Source organism: Rhopalosiphum maidis, chromosome 4 (assembly GCF_003676215.2).
Source record: "Rhopalosiphum maidis isolate BTI-1 chromosome 4, ASM367621v3, whole genome shotgun sequence".
NCBI classification, from domain to species: domain Eukaryota; kingdom Metazoa; phylum Arthropoda; class Insecta; order Hemiptera; family Aphididae; genus Rhopalosiphum; species Rhopalosiphum maidis.
This window is the reverse complement of record NC_040880.1, coordinates 35,001,112-35,023,335: the sequence shown is the minus strand read 5'-3', so window position 1 is coordinate 35,023,335 and position 22,224 is coordinate 35,001,112. Positions and strand designations below refer to the sequence as shown.

Here is a 22,224-nt window from a genome sequence, read left to right as displayed (position 1 = left end):
TCAAATTATATGTATGTTATCAATAAATTGTGGTAATATGGTTATCATCCAAAAGGCTACGACCGTATACCCGCGTATTTGTTTTATTTTCTTTCCTATACACATTTAAGAATTTTAGCGTTTTGGGTATACGCCGTATACCCGCGTATACCCTCCACTACACCATTGGTTATAAGTATGGACATGAAACAAAATTTACTTTTTTGATAAATGTTTGCTATTTTATTTGGGATTTGTTCGTGATCTGGCAATTTTTTACCGAAGCTTATGAATTATTAAAATAATTTCAGTATAGGAGATATCGGTTTGGTGAGAAAAGACATTGACAAAGGTCATGAATACAAAAATGATTTACCTAGATTGGTGCAACATAAAAATATAAAATAAGATTTAAGTCTGAGTGTATAGAAATTGTGTGCAAAATACGGACAATTGATTAGGTACCAAATAGATTTGCATTCTCTAAATTGGTATAACTATAATAAAAACTATTGATTTGCCAAATCATTTAAGAAAGGACGAGAATACCACATTTGTTGGTAAAGTGTTTGGTCATTTTCCAGAGTGGCCATTATTAGGAGTCAAAGACTTAACCCTTAGGTATAAACTTAATTGTGTGAATCTGTATTTCACTGATTGCATTTTTAGAACGGTTATTTGACGATTCAATGATTGTACTCGTATATGGTTTTGTATTTATTTAAAAAAAAAAATAGGATATTTTTCTTTGCCACAAGGTTCTAGTACGGTATTTTTCTGGTTGTAATTTGTACATTGACGCTGTAAAAGGTAACTGTGCAAAAACCATGTGTGGTTTAAGGCATAACTGCTCTCAAACGAGTGATAGTTTTGTGCGTGAACAAGTTTTTTTTTTGATATTTGTGTACAAACCAGTAGGTACTTTCTGTTTTGTTTTTATACGATTAGCTGAGAATAAGGGAAGCAAGGTAAGTATATGATATTATCTTGATTATTATTTGAGATAGGAAAAAAAGAACTTAATAGTATATTTTGAATCAATTTGGTTCATTTGGAAATTTCATTGTCTATGTAATTCATTAACATTTAGTACTTATTTGCTTATGAAATTAATTAATCTTATATTTTTATTTTATTTGAATAATAAATTCTAGATATTCACAAATAAAATAACTTTGGGAATAATATTTATGCGTTACGTGACTATTTCAGATTATTTATTTTTTCAGTTTTATTTAATATTACAAGTAAATATATATATATATATTAATGGCACATTAATTCTCTAGAGGCCACTTAAGAATATTGCGTTTTATTTATTTTTATCTATATAATCGCATTGTTATCACAATTAAATATCACAAACTTTCTACTTAAATATTTATTATCATTATACTAGTCAACTGCCGACCCTTTCGAAAAAATAAATAGGTACCTAATTTTATCATTTGTTTTTAACATGATGATGAATACACTTAAAAAATAACAGAACTGTTTGTTTGTTAGTCCAGTGAATATATTGAGTAAATACACATCTACATTCTATACCTATATAAACCATCTCATTATTAAAATTTTAAAATATTAAAAATGACTGAACATAGTTGGTTTCATGAGTATTGTGTAAAAACAACTTCACATTGTATGCAATATTTTGTGATGAAGGACAGATCACCCGTAGAAAAGTAAGTTTGGTATAATATATAAAACTTATATTAATTTAATAGAAAGTGGTGAATGCTATGAAATTAATAACTAAAATAATCATTTCTGATGCATAAATTGTTGGAAATGGCAAGAGTACTATCTTCATTTTTATTAATAAAGTTTTACATTTTATTGGTAATATGGTGTGAAAATAATATGAATAATTAGTTGCTTACATTTGTATTTTATAAAAAGTAGAAAATTTATCATTGGTCGTTGACCCTTCAATTAACTCTTGAAAAACTCTTCTTTTTTTTTTAAATTCGAGTACGTTAATTTTCTATAATGTTTCCAATTCAATCACTGTAATGATAAACTTGTCATCAACCATTAAATTAATTTATTATTTTTTATATAATAATTTTTTTATAATATTTTTAATATGTATTTATGTATATACATATTTATATATGTACCTTATTTTGTACATATTAAAATATATCATGTTTATTTTTAAACAATATAGGTATGAATATTGAAAAATCATATTAACTTTAACTCACTTACATAATTATAGGTACATACTATACATACAATATACGTTTAATTTAGTCTTACGGAAACAAACTTACAATTTTTATAATTTTTTTTTTTCACATGAATTCAAAATTTATTACAAAATGATTGTTTCATTTTATTTTTATAATTTTATGTATTATTTTAGATTGTTTTGGATTCTGACGTTTCTTTGTATGATATCCATTACGTTTGGAGCTCTGAGAGCTTTGATTTACGTTTGGATTGATAGTCCAACTATAATATCTATTGAAAATACAGAATCAGCTATTCAGGATATACCTTTTCCATCAATTAATATTTGTCCATCAAACCAACTGCGAAAATGGATTTGGGAAAAACACATGAACACAAACAGCTCCTATTGGTAATTTTGTGTATAAATAAATAGGTACCTGATTATTTATAATGTGTGTGATTTCAATAAAGTATTATGGAGTGTAGTGTAAAAACAATATACTTTAAGTTATTCGGTGGTTAAATTATTTTTATGCATTTAGCACTAAATTATTGTGCTAAATGCATAAAAATAATTATATATACTACGAGATTTTAGTGACCAATGTAATGTAATATAATTACAAGGCATAATAACAGCGTGTTTAGTTGTGAATAATATCTATTTCTTATTGGTATTTTAAAATTTTGATTTTATTTCAATATTATTGTAACTGCATTAAAAATTATAGTTATTATTATAATAAATATAAAATTAAAAAACAAAATTTACCTATTTATTTGTATAGGCACATAATCTGGTATTATCTATGTAGATACAGGATAAATAAAAAACAAACTGGGAAACCAGCTTGCTCTAAATTAATAAATTATTGTATAAAAAAAACATTCCTGAGTAAAGAAATGAACAAATGAACATATATTTTTAAGGTTAGTTTATGTTATTATTACTACCTACATTCTTATTTCTAAAAAAAATGTTGTTTTTATGTATATATCATATAACTTATATACTACGTTCCACAGAATAGTGTGAATATGTGTGCGGTACGTATTAATGTAAACATTCCATTGTTGGTATAAATAAAACAATAATATAATTAATAGTAAATGAGTCATGTTTTTACTAATTATATTTTTTTTTAGTTACAACAAAGTAACTAAAATTGTATATAAAAAAAAATGTGTTTAATATTAAATTTTATCAAAGTTTTAACTTCTAACATTTAATATGTGTATACGTATATGGTTGATAAGAAAATTATAACTATATATTTTTGATGTTTTTAAATTTCTAAAAACATATTTTGAAGAAGATTTATTACATTATCAAATTATAATATCTATAGTTAAAAATTGTGTTGACATAAATCGAATATAGTCAGTTAAATGATTGTAGTCGTGCATCGTGCTAATTCATATTGTTTATATGCACATTTTAGAATATATATTTTTGATTGAATTAGTCTTTAATTTGTTACTTTGTTACTTTGTTAGTAAAATTATGACTGTGTTAATTCTAATTTTAGTTATATTATATTTTTTTTAGGGAACATCTTCAAGAATACCGATCTATTATGTGTTCATTGGATGTTTATAATTATGACGTTTCACAAAAGTTTTCAAAAAATTATTTTGATAAGAATTCAATCGCGAAATTGATTAACGTAAGTATATAATATAGTTTCAACTTTGCATATTTTCTTTCTGTTTTAAAATTGATTCTTATTTATTGTTAAAATGCAACTGTACTATGGGCTGTACAATTTATACCATATCAATGTGAAATAAAATAAAAAAATATAATTCTGGATTTTAATGCTAGAACTGTGCGATTAGCTGTCCAGAAGTATTTCAATCAGATGCTAAATGGGAAAATCTAACCGTTCCAAATTTTTGTCAGTTTATTCAACCAAAAATGAGCATACTTGGATTATGTTTTTCGATTAATATGATACCTTCATTTGAAATATTTAAAAATGAATATAATCAAAGGTAACTTATTGCTATAAATAAAAACTCTGCTGTATAATAGTTTTTGAATTAACCTCGTCATTGATTAGATCACTATATTTCAGGGATTCTAAAATATTAGAGTACTAAAAAAGTAATAATAATACAAATTTAACATCAATGTAAAACCTGCAATATATATATCGTTCTGCTAAAAATCCAAGTATCATACCATTTGGAACCAAAAGATTATTTACATGTTAGGTCAGTTTTATTATGTACATTTGGTCGACCTTCCCAAGCCATTCTCTCCCTCTTTTCTCATTCACCATCCTTATAATAAACGTATTGTGTCACAATAGCGGTTGAAAAAACTTAATTCTTCTTATTTCTGTAATGTCAATAATTTATTTCGGTTTGTGCACCATATTTAACACTTCCTTATTCAATTTTCTTTCCGTTCAACTGATTTTCATAATTTTTCACCACGTCCACATCTCAAATAATTTTATTATTGTTTTTTCTAGGATACTTTAAGTTCAGGACTCACTAATATATAATACCGAACTCCAGACAAATGTATTAACAAACATAGCTTCCTAATTTTAATCAATAAGTGTCTGCTTGTTAAGAGATTTTGCTTTTTAATGAAAGCTTACTTAATCATAGCTATTCTTCTTTTAATTTTTGTTGTGTATTTGTCGTTCTGCTCGATATAATTATCTAGGTACTTATAACATTTAATAATAATAATTTGTCTTTACCGTGGTTTTTTATTAGTAATTTTTTTGATTTTTTTGCATTTATTTTGAATTGTACTTTTCTATATAATCATCATCAATTTTGAATTTCATTTCGGTTTTCAATTTGTGGGCGGGAGGTTCTGATAGTAAACAGGATCTAGAATCTTACTTTATCATTGTGATAAAATAAATATAAGAAAAAATAGGAATTTTTATGCTTCAGTTAAATTGATTTCTTTATTTTTATTTTTTTATGTGTATTTGATGTTAAAATTTTGTCGAGATTCGTTAAAATCACAAAAATGTACAAATCATAAGTATTTTTAGTAAAAATGTTATAAAATCTTCAATTGAAAATTTAGTATAATATTTATCACAAATAAAAGTTAAGTAAACTGAACAAAAATATCTAAAACTTATAGGTTCAAATATAACTTTTTTACATATTATATATACCTAATTGAAGATCAAAATTGGACAAAATAAGGACGATTAGTGTGACGTCACGTACGTTATTAATCCTTATCAAAATTTCATTTTGGAACTAAACAAAACAAAATACACATTTGAAATGTATATAAAATAAAATGAAGTCGTAAGTTATAGTTTTTTTTTAAAACAATTAAATCTATTAAATTTATTCACACACAAAAAAAAAAAAATCCAAAATAAAAAAAATACTCTAAACTTTTTTTAATTGTTTTAACAAATAAAATTAATTTGATAATTTATTATATAATTTGTATACATTTTAAATAAGCATCTTAGTTTGTGTAGATTCAAAACGATCCAATTGATATAAAATATATAACATTTGATAATGCGTATGACGTAGGCACTAATCGAGCGTAGTATTGCATATTTAAACGATAAGTAACGATGTTAATTATTTTGCTATATTTCAATATTTCAATATTTCAAAAACATTATACCAGGGAATTAAACTTTTATGAGTATTATGAATTTTATTTACTGTACGTAATAATATTTTAATTATATACAAATTAATTTTGAGATATTACTTTATCATATTCTGTATAACTTTAATATAACCTAATCACATTGTTTTAGAGTAAGGTGGTATTGACTTAAAAGTTGATAACAATAATATAATATTATGGTATAAATATATATTAATCTAATATTATTAGATATCAATAATTAATAATAAAATAAATACAATGTTCATGATAAAATTAAATCAACTTACTGTATTATTAATAGTTAAATCAACTACTTTAATAGAAATATAAAAAAACATTTATGATATAAGTATATATAGTGAAATATGATGACAGGTTGTATCTGTTCATAATCGTTTTTCGTACATATATATAATGATATATTTATCATTGAATTTTAATATAATATACCCATTATAGTAGTCTATACCAGGCGCGTAGCCAGGGGGGGATGTTACAGGTGTATTAACACCCCCCTCAGCCGTGGTATACTCATAGTTTAACGTTTATTTAATATTAATATTTACATTTTTTCTCATAAGCCATTATTTATTCATTTGTTATGCATTTGTACTATAAAGTATGTGTTAAGTTATTAATTTTATGTGTATAATTTTGTCAATTAATTTTGAACAACACCCCCCCCCCCACCCTTTTGAAGTTCCTGGCCTACACGATACTTACTGTACAGTAGAGTGAAAATTTACTAGGCAACTTTCTTTGTGATAATCGTGGTAATGTAATATTGTATTATTTTAGGTATTTAAATTTCTTTTCAAAAAACAATACGTTTATTGGTACCGAGAGATCAAATTGGAATTTAGATGATGGATACCCACGCAATTCAGAAAATGATCATCTTGTCAACATAAATCCTGCTAGAACAAGTGGTGTTAGTTATTATCATCGTCTTAGATTGATGGCTAACACGTTGGATCACGAATTTTTGAGTTGTTCATCTCAAAGTTCTTTTTTTGTGCGTAAAAATAATAACTGTTGTGCGCACAATCGTACATTTTAAATTATTTTAATTATTTAAAAATCTCAAATGGAGGTTTTGTTGATAAAAATTAATGCATTCGGATTTAATAACCCTATCTATTTTAAACTACAAATGAAGTGAAGAATCAATTGATATTTTTTTATGCTTGACCGTTTCAAGTCAAAATTTTTATAACATTGTAGAATAATTATCTTTATAATAATTATTTCTCTTCTAACGATTTTTATTATTTTGTTTTAATTAATAATTGAATAACTGAAGACATAATTGATATCTCTACAAAATGTTGATATCATCATTTTTTATACATGGCATAATTTTCAAAATATTTCGACTCTTCTTTAGTTATTTATCGAAGTTTTAAATTTTATATTTTTTAGTCTAATTTTTTGCTTAGTTAAAAAGTTTAAAAATTTAATACGAAATTTCACTTACATTTTTCTTATAGATATATAAGTATATAAGAATAATTTTTTGTACACACATTTTAAATTCAAATGTTGATAAAATTTATAAAATGTGCAAGTTTTAAAATAAATTACAAGGTTAAAAATCAAATTTTTTTTTATAAGCTTTTAAGTTAAAATTTCACATATTTAAACGATGATTAACGATTATTTACTTATAAAAGGTGATTTTTGACGCTGTAAATTTGACAGTGTCAAATCAAAAAAATTGACTCGTTGACACAGTTTAATCACTCTAATAATTATTGCCAGATATTTACGGAAAAATTAAATAAATATGTATAATTCAAATTATCTATTGGTTTTATTTAGATTACATTATCTAATCCAGTTGAATACTTGTTGCCCGATCCTCGATTATTTATCACATCGGACACATATACTAAAATACAAATCACTCCGTTCGTGAAAAAAATGAATTCGGCTTTAAAGTGGCGTTCTCCGGAAGTCAGAAAATGCTATTTGCAAAATGAGAGAAAATTATCCATTTTTCAACAGTATACACAGATGAACTGTAACCATGAATGTGTTTTCAATGAAACTTTTACCATATGCGGCTGTGTTTCTGTTGATATGGCTTGTGAGTATACTAAATTGTATAATACTTTTCTTTACAATAAAATTTACATTTTTATATTACATCAGTCTTAGCGCCGACCGGTGTAAACATTTGTGGTTTGGCGAAAAAAGAATGTATGATAAAAGTTAAACGTAAGTACCTATAAATGTATGTCTATTAATAAAAGCAACTATATATAATTATTATGAATTCAGCTACGGTTATTTAAGCGATAAAAATATTCTCTTGTCGCTAACTTCGTTATAATATTATATTTTGCTCGCATACAAACAACCGTGTATGGATATACTATGAGGTAATAATTCAACTCTCAAAATATTGTTTAATTAATTGAAAATACTGCTGAGTCCACAAAAATAGAATTCCTGACGTAAACTAGCTTGAAGGTGCTCGCTCTAACTCTTGTAGAGCACATCTATAAAATGTCTATTTCGGATCTCCTGTTTAGGTCCTTTCTCTACTGTTCTGGTCAACTGTTGTGCATCGCCGCGTTCCACGGTACGCATTTCCATGCGTACACGCGATGATCACATATAATTCCTCTTTGTCAAATGATATACGTTTCACACCAAAATCTTTAAATTATAATTACACGTAGTTGAGTTCATATAATTAATAATACTGCGTAATTTTTTGCACTCAACACGTTGGATTTTTTTACAATTTTTACAATATACAAAAGTGTAAGCCACGACTTATACAATTCTATAACGTATAATGTATATCTATAATGCCGAATAAGTACCACGATTTCCGACGTACTCACTCAATGGGTGTTGGGTAAAATAGATTTTTTTCATTAATTATTTATTATTCTATGACTTGTATCTTTCTTTCCCATACTATTATATTTTAGAACGTGTAAGTAGAGATTCTATTATATTATATGGTATAGGATATTAAGATACATAGTTTACATAACACGATGACGATAACAGTATTCACAATGGATAAGGTGTTTTACAGTGTTCAATAAGATTAACAGGGAGGTCGATAATTATTAGGCCTCATTTTATTTACCTGCTTCATATAAAAATATATTAGTTTATCTTTTACCACCCGGAGATTGGGCCATAAATGTATAACACAAAAATATACGAGCATGGACCGATTGAGCCTAACATGAAATTTTTGTTTATGGTCAGTATACCAATTGCGCTTGTATAACACTTATAAAAATGCTTGAAAATTAAAATTTATTTTTTGATAAATTTATTACTGGTTAAAGTGACTAGGTATAAAATATTTTATAACCAGTGCTCGGAGCCTTAACCTGTTTGATGTGGCGTACTTTAATAATCTATGTACAGGACATAGGCTGTACATAAGTGGCGCGTCGCACTCGTGTAAACTAGAAAACGTAATACTTACGCTTTTTTGTATGTTCTATTTCATAACATCGTATTCTGTATTATTGATAATATTACGCATCATGTTTATTGAAAAAAAGTATACAATAGCCTATATTTAATATTACTTACAGTTTATAATATATTACTAGCTGTCCCTGTGAACTTCGTCGCTCGTACAAAATGCACCAGTGTTAAGTTTGGTTGCCTATAATGCTAACAATGCTAACATTTAGCGTAAGGATAAAAATTACTTTTGGTTTTCTAATTTAGTGTTTAGATGATATCTCTGACATATTAATTTTAAAAAAATGGTTTATTTATATTATATTATACTATATTATGTATTAATACTCACAAAAAATCGGTTAGTGTTTTCATTTATTATATAATAATTATAACTAACTAATAAATTTTCCTTAGGTAGTGTAAAATGTTTAGAGCGCAATAGAGCGCAATTGGTATATAAAATGTTACTTTTAGGCGCTATTGGTAAACTACCAAACATACAAATATGTAACGTTTATTAACTATTTTTTTTTTTTAATACATAAAAATAAAATTTTTTTTTTAAATAATATGATACAGATTTTACAAATTCAAATCTGTTTTCTCCCTTCTTCGTATTTTTTAATTTCATTAAGAATATAATTTTTATCAAATTAAAGTTCGTTTCTTGGCTTTTAATGTTCCTATGCTACTAATTTTAATATTAAAACTTCTGATTTAACTCTTAATAAAACTTATATTAAATATTATTTAATAAAAATTTAAAATTTAATGATGACCCATTTACTGTATATTTTTTTGAAAAAAAGATTCACTACGGCCCAATTCTCGGGCGCCTAATTAACCTAATATTACAAGTTATTCTATTCCATTTACCGATACTTAAACATTTTTATTTTTCTGGACAATTTTATCGAAGAATTTTTTTTAATTTTCAAACATTTAAACGTGGGAATTTTAGATGTCGGACACTTTAACATATTTTAAATGTTTTTAGTCTAGTTCCAACTTCTTTTTGGTAATCCTGGGTTAGGTTAGTTATAGCGTTATATTTTCTCGTTACAACATCAAGGTTATCCTAACAACTGATACATAATATGATTAATAATTACGTTACCATCTATAGGAACAAGAAAAATAAAACTACCCTCAACATTTGTATATAATTCATTTTTTTGTAGTCTGATTTTGTATAAGGTGGTCTCTAGTAGCTGATGCAATATATTTTATCGCGCCAACCTCAAAGTGATACATGTTTTTAATAATTCAGTTTTAAGAACATATCCATGATTCAATGTTTTTCCATGTGGTGGCATTTTTATTTTTGTAATTTTTCCTATTAAGATTTTTTCCTTGGACATTATTATAGACTTCCATTTTAACTAGTAGGTAGTTAACGAAGAAAATACAATTTTTGGTAAGTACAGTATTTGACTAACATTTGTCAGCATATCCCACACTGCTTATCTAACTTTAAAATATATCTGTAACATATATAATAACTACTAATTCAAAGTTGTACTTAGGAATATTTAATTAACATGTGAGACATTTATATTTATGATAACGATACAAAATATTAAAAATAAAATAATATCTATGGTATAAAATTATACCAAATACAATTTTAAATGCATTACATAATAACCAGCGTCCAGCTTACTATTGTAGAAAAGTAAAATAGTAATAAAGTAGTAAATGATATAGTTATATTGAAAAAATACGTTTGCGACAAATTACTGGTATTTTATAATTATTTTAAGAAATACAATTTAAAAAAGATATTATTTGTATACAGAAGCATCCTATCAGCCGGAAATGCAAATAATATGCAAATGTTTGCCAACATGCTCTATGGTCGAATATGAAATAACATATGCGTCTCACTACGATGATTGGACTTATATGAAAACAACAAATATAGTAAAGAATAAGTACGTAAGAAACCATCGTTTATCTTTCACATAATACATGAATTTACATTTATACATAGATAGGAGATAGCTACACATTATTGTTATTTTATTGCATGATATTTAATAACGAACATGATTTGTTTTTAGTTCTAGAGGTGCTACGATTGAATTTGTTTTCAAAAAACCTTATTTCACAGCGTATATAGCCACATCGTTTGTAGACTTGGACTCTATAATAAGTGAGTTATTAAAACAAATAACCGAGAACTTAAACTGCTCTGTAGTAAGGCAGCGTGTAGTGGTCTAGTATACATTAGTCTCATTGAATGTGGGCTAGTATTGGATCTGCAATAATTTCTGTACACTTTGAAAGTAATAAATTAAGTACCGCGGAAAAAAACGTAGTAAATCGGATCACATAGTATGTGAAAATACTTGAAACTTATCTTGATTTGTTAATTGAATTTTGATATATAACTAAAATAATAAAAAATTATTTTTTTAAATTAATAACTTAAACAATTTATACCATGATTATTAAATATATATATATATTATTGATTTGATTTTTAATAATGATTATATCAACAATCTCAATCAAATGAAGTTCACTAAAATTAATTATAAATGTTTTAAGTATGAGTTAACCGATAAATCGTTATAAGAAACAAGCGAAAATAAAATTTATAGTTCATCATCCATTTCTGAATAAAATGTTCTACTATATTTGATATTGAAAGTATTTTGTAAATATTTTCGTTTTCATTAAATTAAACATCTGGGATCATAATAATTGATTCAATGACAAAATAAACCAATGATAAGATCGTGATCCGGTTATTATATTATGTATTTATATTAAGCCTATTGATCAATTCATTTACTGCATTTTTTAATTCTCTTGACACTCGATTATCGATGTTTACACTTTTCACCCCTCTCAAAAATGGTCGATTAACATAATTGTCATAATTGTTTAAACTGTAAATTTCTATAGGTACTGCTATAACTATACTTCGAACTATTAACATTATGAACATAATGGATTTTAAAACTTTTAGCGATAGCTATATGGTAGATATTATTATTAATTTACGTTATTTTGTTACAGGTAATATTGGTGGATTAATAAGTTTATGTTTGGGATTAAATTTAATTAATTTATTCGAAATATTATATATCATAGTTAAAATGGTTGGTAACTATATTGTACACATGTTTGATAAGTAGGTAATAAGTGATAAGATTTATTGTATATCTCTTGAAAACCATTTATTAAAATTCACTTTGTATTCATATTATATCACTGTATACTAAAACGTTAATGTTTATAAATTAATTTCAAAACTTGGTAAAATATTTAAAAGCAACTAAACTGTAGGTAATTATTGTTGGATGTTGTTAATTTATCATTATGATATCTACCTACTTATAAGACAAGAACAATCAATAATTGATCGTTGTTCAGTTAACGAGACTACGATATTGTAATAGCTTATAAGTATATTATCATTTTCTATGCTCTATTTGTTTTTAATGTTATATACAAGTAATTACAACTTGAAGCAAGATAGATTTACTCTCTATAAGTACAAGATTGATCACCTATAGATATTAATACTAGTTTGTTATCATGGTAACACGGAAGACGGAAATCCATTATTTCATATTTGTAAACGTAAGACACTTAAACACCAATCCGAAATACAAATACTAAAATTAGTAACTTTTGATTATTAATAATGTACAGCCCATATTATTGTACATGAAAATGACACATTATTTACTCATTGATTTTGTTACATTTTAAAGATTTGCAGTCGTGTAATTTACATCACAAAGTAATATTTGTTTGCATAAAAACTATAATAACCATATATTATAATACAATTTCTTATACTCCACAAGTATTTAATGATTTTATATTCTTCTGAGATAGACTGTATATAGATATAACTAGAATTTTATTTTTAGTATGAGTAGGTACGTGGGGACTTTGAAGATCACATAAATATCACAAAGTTCGTCGGTTTAGTGAAAAAATTGGAGAGTGGAGACTTGAGATCATTTGAAAAAATGTATAAAAATATTATTTGATTAAAATGTTATTTTTATAGATAGAGTAGACTTGTCATAATGATTGATCATTTTTTTGTAATACGATTATTAATTTTATTTATATATATATAGGGTGATTTATTTTTTTTTATCACAACACTCAACTCATTATATTGAAAAGTATTAACTATTTTACAAATTTGAAATAAGATGCTTTTTTAGAATGGTATAAATCTTTTATTTTTTCAACTCTTAAGTTGTGGGGGTAAACCACTATCAACTTTTGATTTTTAAATGACAATTTATAACAAAAATCTTATGAATTAATAGGAATATATTTTTTAATAAATTTGCATGGTAAAATTTGCATTTTTTGTTAATCTGTTGATGATATATAGCTCCTCAAAGTTATGTGGTTTCAGGTTTTTTGGTATTAACAATAACATATCGAACTAACATAGTCTATCACAATTAAAAGTTGTATGTCCGAGGGTAAAAGATATCACATTTTTCAAATCAAGACGTTGAATCTAGCAAATTATAAATTGTAACAATATGTGTGTTATATGGTGAACCCATTTGGTTGGGCGTCGTGCAATATTGAGTATGTAGATTTGTCCCATAGGTTATCGCGATAGTACATTAATTGTCGATAAGTTATCGATGAATATTATAATAAATTGTCATTGATTAAATATACTTATTTAATTTTATTTAATCAATGTAACGAGTTATTTACGATCAACTGTAGATATTTTTAGATGTAGATAATATGACTATATGACTATTATAATGAATATTGTAGAATATAAAACATGTATGTAATTATTCAGAAATATTTTATAAAAATTTTTATTGAAGTATTATAAAAAAAATATTAACCATATAATCTACATTCTTAATTGCTACATCAAAGAATTGACGAAGTTGAATTCGTTCAACATAAAAGGGTAACAAACTATTCATAAAAAATTATCGCCCAGTTTCACAGATTTCGAATATTGCAAATCTTTAGAAAAAATAATTAAATATGAATTAGTTCACTATATCTTGAACATTTTTAATTATTATCACATACCCAGTATGGTTTCAGGGCTAGTAAAAATATGGAACAAATAATCTCAACAGTATCTACTATATTTATAATGATTTTAAAAGTATAAGAAAAAGTGCAACTATATACTTAGATCTGGAAAAAGCATTCGACAATATAGACCATTTAATACAACTACACAACTTTCATAAATTTGGTATCAAAGGACCCACTTACGACTTATAAGCTTGTACTTAAAAAAATGGAAACAAAGAATCCGAATGAATAATTCCAAACCTAGAAATGCGAACACTATGTGGAGTACCTCAAGGTACCAATAACCTTTCTCCCTTTATATTTAATAAACAAAGTATCCAAGTAAGTGACTTAAGGATACATTAAAATTAGTCTCTTATACTGATGAAACTGTACATATAATTTAACTCCTGGGACGAAGAATTTACATGCGTACAAGATGATCTGAGAAAAATCAATAATTCGCTAAGTACAAATAATATATTTCTTAATTTAGATAGAATTTTAATATTACCATACTATATATTTAATTCGAATCAACCGACTATTTTCAGCCTGTGTATTCAAGAAAGTTGCTTAAATCCAGTACATGTCAAACTTAATTAAAATTGGTAAAATCTTGTAAATATCTTGGTATTGAACTGCACATATAAACTTAAATAGCACGGTCACATAAAACAAACAACAATAAAATTAAGAAAAATAATATATCGTTTCAAAAGTTTAGCTAATTTAATAGAAATCAAGAAAATTAGAATCATTTACCAAGCACTAGTAAAATCGATAATTAACTATATTACCGTTTAGAGAATTGCTTATGATACAATACTAAATCTATTAAAAAATATATAAAATACAATAATAAAAATTATTCTAAAAAAAATCCGACTATTGTTGATTATCCAGTTGATTATATGTCGAATTTGTCTATTTTGGACTACGGATTGTAGTCATACACATATTATTATATTAAGTAATAAATATCGACTATATAATGTCTATAGTTATACCTAAAAACTATACGAAATCTTTCCAATTCAATTATATTTCGCTATTTATGTTTGTTCATCCATTGAACCAATGTGGAAAGTAATAAATAAATAAATGTGCCTTTTTCCTGGTAAACATTGATATTGTTAAAAATAAACATAATGTTACTATCGAGTATTGACTAATGAAGTAATGAATAATAACTATCAAGGTGTTATAGCTCAAAACATGAATGACATTTAGACACCAATTATTGTGTATTCGTATTTGTTTTCTTTTGTAAGATTTTATTTTTAATATAAACAATCTATACATTTTTTTTAACAATAAGTATGTTTGAGGATTTACATTTATGTTGATATAATTGACATGATGAAGTTATTTATTCAAGGATATAGATTTGTTGATTTAACATTTGTGATTACAATTGAACTCGGTGTATTGTTGAAAAATGTTTAGCTTTCTCTCTTTGTGTAAATAACATTGTCTGATTTCCAGTAAACGCCACATTAAATCAGAGTTAATTATTTTTCATGAACAGAGTGATTTATATTTTTGTATATGAGTCAGGAGTATAATAAATGTTCTAGAATTGATCAAACAATATTCAGTCGGATTAGAAAACGGTATGATGATTCACTAACAAAAATTATTTTGTTGTAACAATAATTATTATAGGACTGGTTAAAGGGAAATTGTCATTACTGTTACCCAATATCCAATTTGATATAAAATTGCAGAAATCTCCGCTGATTTGGATTAATTGGTATAGACTGGACCTTTAGTTTATTAGTTGAGTGATGGTAAAACACCCTGATCCCGTAAAAAAACACTTAATCGAAAATTTTTAATGGACGTCAGAATGGGATGATCGTAGGAAACGACTTGACTATGAACTTAAAATGTTTATGAACTGCAAAACAGTCAAATAATTTCAAAAAATTATATCATGGCGTATAGGAAATTCTAGTGTAAACAATTTTAGAAAATTTTGAGTACCTATTTTGGATTATTTTCTTTTGAGTTGTATCTAAGAAATAGTATTGAATAAATGTAGCACAAGAATATAATTTACGTGTGAAAAAAAGTTAAAAAATTTTATTTAATTTGTCATTTCGTTGTATTAAACATTAAACTCTGAATTAGTTTTTAAATTTATACGCTTATGATTACAAATAGAACTAATTTAGAAATGATATATTCCGAGTATTACAAAATTGAAATAGTGTATGATATCATTGATTATAAATACTGTAGTACCTAATAGTATTATGTAATATCTTAAATCAGAAACACCTGGCACGATTAATGCAATATTCAGTTGGTATACCTAGTAAAATTAAAAAAATTCAGCGATTTGTGATTATCAGATTTCATATTGATGGTGAACAAGTACTGGATTACTCTGTTAGTATAATTGACGGTGCGTAATGATAAAATAAATATAGTAAATTATTTTATTTTATAAAGCCATTTTTAGTAAAATAAAGCTTAAATCACAAAAAGAATATGTTGCACACTTTTAATAGGTTCTTCTATCTGTTAAAACAGCTACTTCACAACAGACATTTTAGTACCTGTATACATTTTACAATAGTGTATTTATTATGAAAGTATTATAACATTATTTTATTGTACCTCCAAAAAAGAACCTTACCATAAATAATTTATGTATTAAAATATTTTTAGTTGTCTAGAATATTTTCAACAAATTGACAAACTTTGAAAAAAGATGAATTTCAAATGAATAAAAATTAACTTTGCATAATATGTACTAATTTGTTTAAATATTTATTAATTAAAATAAAATGAAATTAAGAAAAAATATTGAGACTTTTTTATGCTTAAGAATAACTGAGAAAAAATCAAAATATTTTGAAAGCATATTGCATGACTTATAAGAAATTTTAATGTAAATAATTGTAGAAAATTTCAAGTATATATTTTAGATAATTCATTCTCTATTGAGTTACTTCTAAAAGATAAAATACATATAAAAACCTGGTTTTTAGTAAAAATCCCTGTTTTTCTTTATTTGTTGTTTATTTTAACTAATATGGCATGCTTTTAAGTATCAACTAAATCTAATTTTCAATTAGAAACTATACCCTTAAGAAAAACAATCTTCATTACGTATATTATGTGCAATTGATAAAAAATATTTAGTATAAGTTTATTTAAAATAGCCTTTAACAAGTTTAATAAAGAAAAATTGTAATTTAATAAATAAAACAACGATATGTAAAATTAAATAGAATCATATATTATTAACATCATCTTGTTTATATAAAGTACAATTTATTTTTAACATCGAAACTTTGTAATTGTTTAAGGTGCATAATATAAAATAAAATCAATTCATCATCAAGGTATAGTTTAAAAATCATGCGATGCACACTGCATAAGTACAATATGCCGCTGAGTTGAAATTTCATCTAAAATAAAAAAAAAAAGTAATAATTTGATTTAAATAAAATTGTTATTATGTGTTGAATACGTCTATTAAAGTACCGATTATTGTTGAATATTTTTTGCATATACATTTATTAGGTACTATAATATTACGTATTAGATGTATATATTGTAACCAGTTTCAAAAATGATTACATTTAGATAGAAATATTTTTAATGTTGTTATATAGACCAAAATAAATAATACCTGCCGATGAAATCTTTAACCTAAAAAAAAAGCATTATAATATTTAACATGCTTATAGATACGAAAAGCATATACTATTAATGATGTAATTATATATAGGGTATCTTATTCTATTGGAAAATGTGTTTCACTAGAATAAAAGTCATTGTATAAATGAAAACTATTTAAATTTATGTATAATACACGTGTTAAAATAAAAAATAAATTGTAACATATAAGAAACTTAAAAAAAACAACAAATATACTTATTTTTAATAAAATAAGAAAAAAAAAATTAAATGCTGGTGTCAATTGCAGTTTAATGCGCATTGGATATTAATAATTAAGATCATATTTGTAATCGTTTTGCCTATTTCGCTACATTTACATTTTATCTAATGAGTAGGTAACGTAGTGTAAAGTAAAATAACTTACTAGGTATAAAGCCGTATTTGAATAAACCATCTAAATAAATTAACAATTAGTAATAAATATATTAGTTTTCAAACTCGAAGTGAACAAGGTATTTACCTATTAAGTGGACGTCACACCAGCTTATTAACTTGCGAGTGTACAGCATACCAAATTTATATTCAGCAGAATAAATTTTGTAACATATATGTTAGATTAGGTGTTCATTTTAGTCATCAGATGTCCTACACATTATACTATTATCCTTAATTATAGCTTAATAATGGGTCGATTATAGCTACCAAATCAGTATAACCAATTTTGTTATGCTAAAAACAAATTTGATATCGTATTTACGTTTGCAAGATAAGGTTATCATAATATGAGGGTGTGGCATCCACTAAATAATCAAGTGTAATTATTAGTTTATTAAAAATTATATATTTAAAAATATCGCATGCATTTTAACGATAATTATTATATAAACAATTAACTAATTAAAAACACTTACCATCAACTGTAAAACAATAAAGACGAGAAATAAATAAGTAATGTGTTTTTTAAACGTGCGAAGTTGTATAATTTTCCTCACTTAGTTGTACATAAGGTTCAAATTCTGCTATCATTCTACAATAAGCGGTTGGTGACAATTTGCGTCTATAAGCTGAAAAATAACAATTTGATTTTTTTTTTTTTAGATGAATGGAACTATAATATGGATTTAGAGTTTTAGTTCATTTATTTAAAATTGGTATTATGTGTTATTGTATTACGTGTCAGAATGATATAGTGTAACTTTTAATAATTACCATATCCACAGTTTCTCCAATCATGTAAGAAACTTGCAATTGGATCTGAAATTATTTGAATTAAATTCGAGTCATTCAAATAATTGCTACGTAATTTATTAACTAAATATTTTTTATTTATACAGTCATATATACACAATAATTATAATCGTTTTACTATATAATTATTTAATTGATTGATATGAAATTTTATGATAAATGACTGTTATTGAATATTGACAACAATAACTTACTCGAAACGCCGGTCCACTCTATATTTATTTGAAAATAGCAACATAGATTTATTACATAAATACAACTGTAAAATGCCTAATTAAAAAAATATATCAACTAGGTACGTAAAACAAAAATATCAAATGCTCTTTATTCTGTTTCATGAACCATATTTATCAAGCCAATTACCATGTTTATATTATAAACTTAGCAAAACATTATAAATATCAATTAATATAAAATTAAACTTACTTGTGTCATAAGCTATTTGTCTCCATGACTCGGCATCAAAATAAGTATGACCTAGTATAAAAAATAAACAAAATTTGCAACAATTCATTTTATTACCATTTTTATATTTTAATCTAACCATTTTCAAATAATAGTGTATTTATATTTAATAATTAACAAAATCAATTTAAATTATCAATGCAAATAATTCATATAACTGTACAAATTTGGTGAAATAGTGGAAAGGTGAAATAACCTATCATCATGCCTGTTGTCAAAATAATAAAACCCTTCTCCATTTACAGTAAAATACTGTCATTAACTTTATCTTCCATTCTTTCGTGGTTAGTACTCGGCCTTTGGCCTTCTACGTCGCCCCAACTGTACATTATCAGGTATTACTTTATAGCTGGTAATTACAAGAAAAACTTTCAATTCAGTTATAATTTTATTCATAAGTACACATTAGTGTTTTAATAAGTTTATAAAAGTAATTACATACCGTCATTAGTCATTAATTTGTAATTCGTCATGTGCACTGTAATGGAATAAAGCATAAATATATGATAATCTGGCTAGTAAAAGTATGTAGATTCAATTTAAGTATCAATTGGACATTTAAATTCTATGAAAATTACAATTATACAGTGAAAATATTTTAGCAACAAATGGAATTCGAAAATATTTATGTAAGTAATGATAGTGCATTATTAAGTAAAATAATTAACTTACCTGCGCAATCCTTATACATTTTCTCTGAATTAGATAGTAGATAAAAATAAATGTATTATTTAATAAATTTAATAATATTTTAAAGAATGTCATATCAATCTTAGAATTAAATACCGTAAAACATATGAAAATCAGCAGAACAAATTGTATATTATGCGTAGTATTATAAGTTATAAGTTATAACTGAATATTCAATAAAAATATCAATATAGATTTTTACATTAATACACTATATTGGTTATACTGAACGCAAATTTGATATTAAAACTTCGTATGATAAAAATATAACATGTTGGTATGGTATCCTTTTTTATTAATTTATATATATCTATATTGTGCATGTTATTCGAAAATATTTTACAACATATAATTATTTCAAAAAAATGTAATATTATATAAATAAAGCACCAATATAATAAATTACACAAAACAAACTGTATACATTTTTACGTTGATATTAAAAAAAAAACTCATTCAAAAATCCTTACTGTCAACTGTAAAACAAAAACAATAACAATTTGTTTGAAGGTATCATTTTATTTAAAGAGAGAATACCTATTGCAAGCATAAGATTTGGTAACTATTTTTTATATTATTTTATGATTAAATTAGAAATATTTATTTACAATTAATATAAACTCTAAATAAAAACATATTTTGAAATAATTTAAAATAATGTTTATATTATTTTATCATAATTTTAATATTGTGCGTGGTTAATGATTCGAAAGTTTTGTTTTGTATTACTCCATTAATTAAATATATAATATATAAAGTGTTTACTAAGATTAATATTAATTTGGGAATTAAAATATACTAATAAAAATATATACTCACATATAGCATAGGTATATCCAATATAACTTATCATAAAAATAATAGCTAACATACTAACATTTTTGACCATTTTTTTGGATAGTTACAAACTTTAAATTAATAGCAGGTGATAAATGAAGTAAATGAGAAAATAAGAATAATAAAAAACATAGTTTAACATCGATATTTAAAGGATTATTATGTAATGACAAATATTGTGTACTCTGTTTTCATGAGCAACTGGGTAAACTATTAAGTAAATCTAAAAATATCCGTTTTTTTATCCGATCACTATTCAACTACACATGGATATAGATTTGTTGATTTAACATTTGTGATTACAATTGAACTCGGTGTATTGTTGAAAAATGGTTAGCTTTCTCTCTTTATGCAAATAACATTGTCTGATTTCCCGTAAACGCATCATTAAATCAGAATTAATTATTTTTCATAAACAGAGTGAATTCTATTTCTGTATATGAGTCAGGAGTATAATAAATGTTCGAGGACTGATTAAAGAATATTCAGTAGGATTAGAAAACAATATGATGATTTACTAACAAAAATTATTTTGTCATAACAATAATTGTTATAGGGCTAGCGATGGCGTCAGTACCGTCACCCAATATGCCATTTAGTAAATTGTAGTGTTGACACTCGAATTGCCTTATTCCAAATATAAATAGGTAATCTTTTTTTCACTCGAATTGTCTCCGGATGTTGTCCAAACATGTATAACCAAACAATCTAAACGAGTTTCCATCCATAGAACATTTAGATTATCGATAGTTGTACGTTTACTATCTACTATTATATCGAATTCCGTAATGTTCAAAAATCAGATTATCCAAAATGGAAATCAAAACAATTAGGACAACCATAAAAAATAAAATACATTATATTAATATCTTAATTCATAAGTATAACACAAATGAAGTTTCAAAATTTTAATACTTATAATCATTGACAAATTAATTCGAACGTTTATGTTAACGCTATGTTAATAAGTTGCAGCGAGTTGATTAACACACAGTTTACGCTTGGTACGGGGTTGTAATAATGTGACAATAGCGAGTGGATTTCTTATGCGTTATTTGCCATAGTAAAATAGTATA

The 22,224-nt window shown here is 24.9% G+C and overlaps 2 protein-coding genes across 2 annotated transcripts; one reads left to right on the top strand and one right to left on the bottom strand.

Moving 5' to 3' along the window:
- Window positions 1–1,569: 1,569 nt before the first annotated feature.
- Window positions 1,570–12,372, top strand: LOC113548955 (sodium channel protein Nach-like). Its single transcript, XM_026950070.1, has 10 exons — window positions 1,570–1,664; window positions 2,351–2,569; window positions 3,710–3,827; window positions 3,986–4,155; window positions 6,578–6,794; window positions 7,601–7,868; window positions 7,934–7,999; window positions 11,025–11,160; window positions 11,290–11,381; window positions 12,254–12,372. The coding sequence occupies exons 1-10, from the start codon at window positions 1,570–1,572 to the stop codon at window positions 12,370–12,372; spliced, it is 1,500 nt and encodes a 499-aa protein (XP_026805871.1).
- Window positions 12,373–17,575: 5,203 nt separating this feature from the next.
- LOC113548946 lies at window positions 17,576–19,950 on the bottom strand. The gene is made up of 6 exons (XM_026950059.1): window positions 19,875–19,950; window positions 19,583–19,633; window positions 19,118–19,162; window positions 18,901–18,972; window positions 18,820–18,825; window positions 17,576–17,694 (listed from the first exon to the last, which is right to left on the bottom strand). The coding sequence occupies exons 1-6, from the start codon at window positions 19,948–19,950 to the stop codon at window positions 17,636–17,638; spliced, it is 309 nt and encodes a 102-aa protein (XP_026805860.1). The 3' UTR covers window positions 17,576–17,635.
- Between the last annotated feature and the right edge of the window lie 2,274 nt (window positions 19,951–22,224).

Excerpts from the sequence above, each read along its gene's own strand:
- LOC113548955 (XM_026950070.1), top strand. The coding sequence starts at position 1,570 with ATGACTGAACATAGTTGGTTTCATGAGTATTGTGTAAAAACAACTTCA. Across the intron at positions 1,665-2,350 it reads GACAGATCACCCGTAGAAAA|ATTGTTTTGGATTCTGACGT; the intron begins GTAAGTTTGGTA and ends GTATTATTTTAG. Across the intron at positions 6,795-7,600 it reads CATCTCAAAGTTCTTTTTTT|ATTACATTATCTAATCCAGT; the intron begins GTGCGTAAAAAT and ends GGTTTTATTTAG.
- LOC113548946 (XM_026950059.1), bottom strand. The coding sequence starts at position 19,950 with ATGTACAGTTGGGGCGACGTAGAAGGCCAAAGGCCGAGTACTAACCAC. Across the intron at positions 19,163-19,582 it reads ACAAATAGCTTATGACACAA|ATCCAATTGCAAGTTTCTTA; the intron begins GTAAGTTTAATT and ends AAATAATTTCAG. Across the intron at positions 18,973-19,117 it reads TTGGAGAAACTGTGGATATG|CTTATAGACGCAAATTGTCA; the intron begins GTAATTATTAAA and ends GTTATTTTTCAG.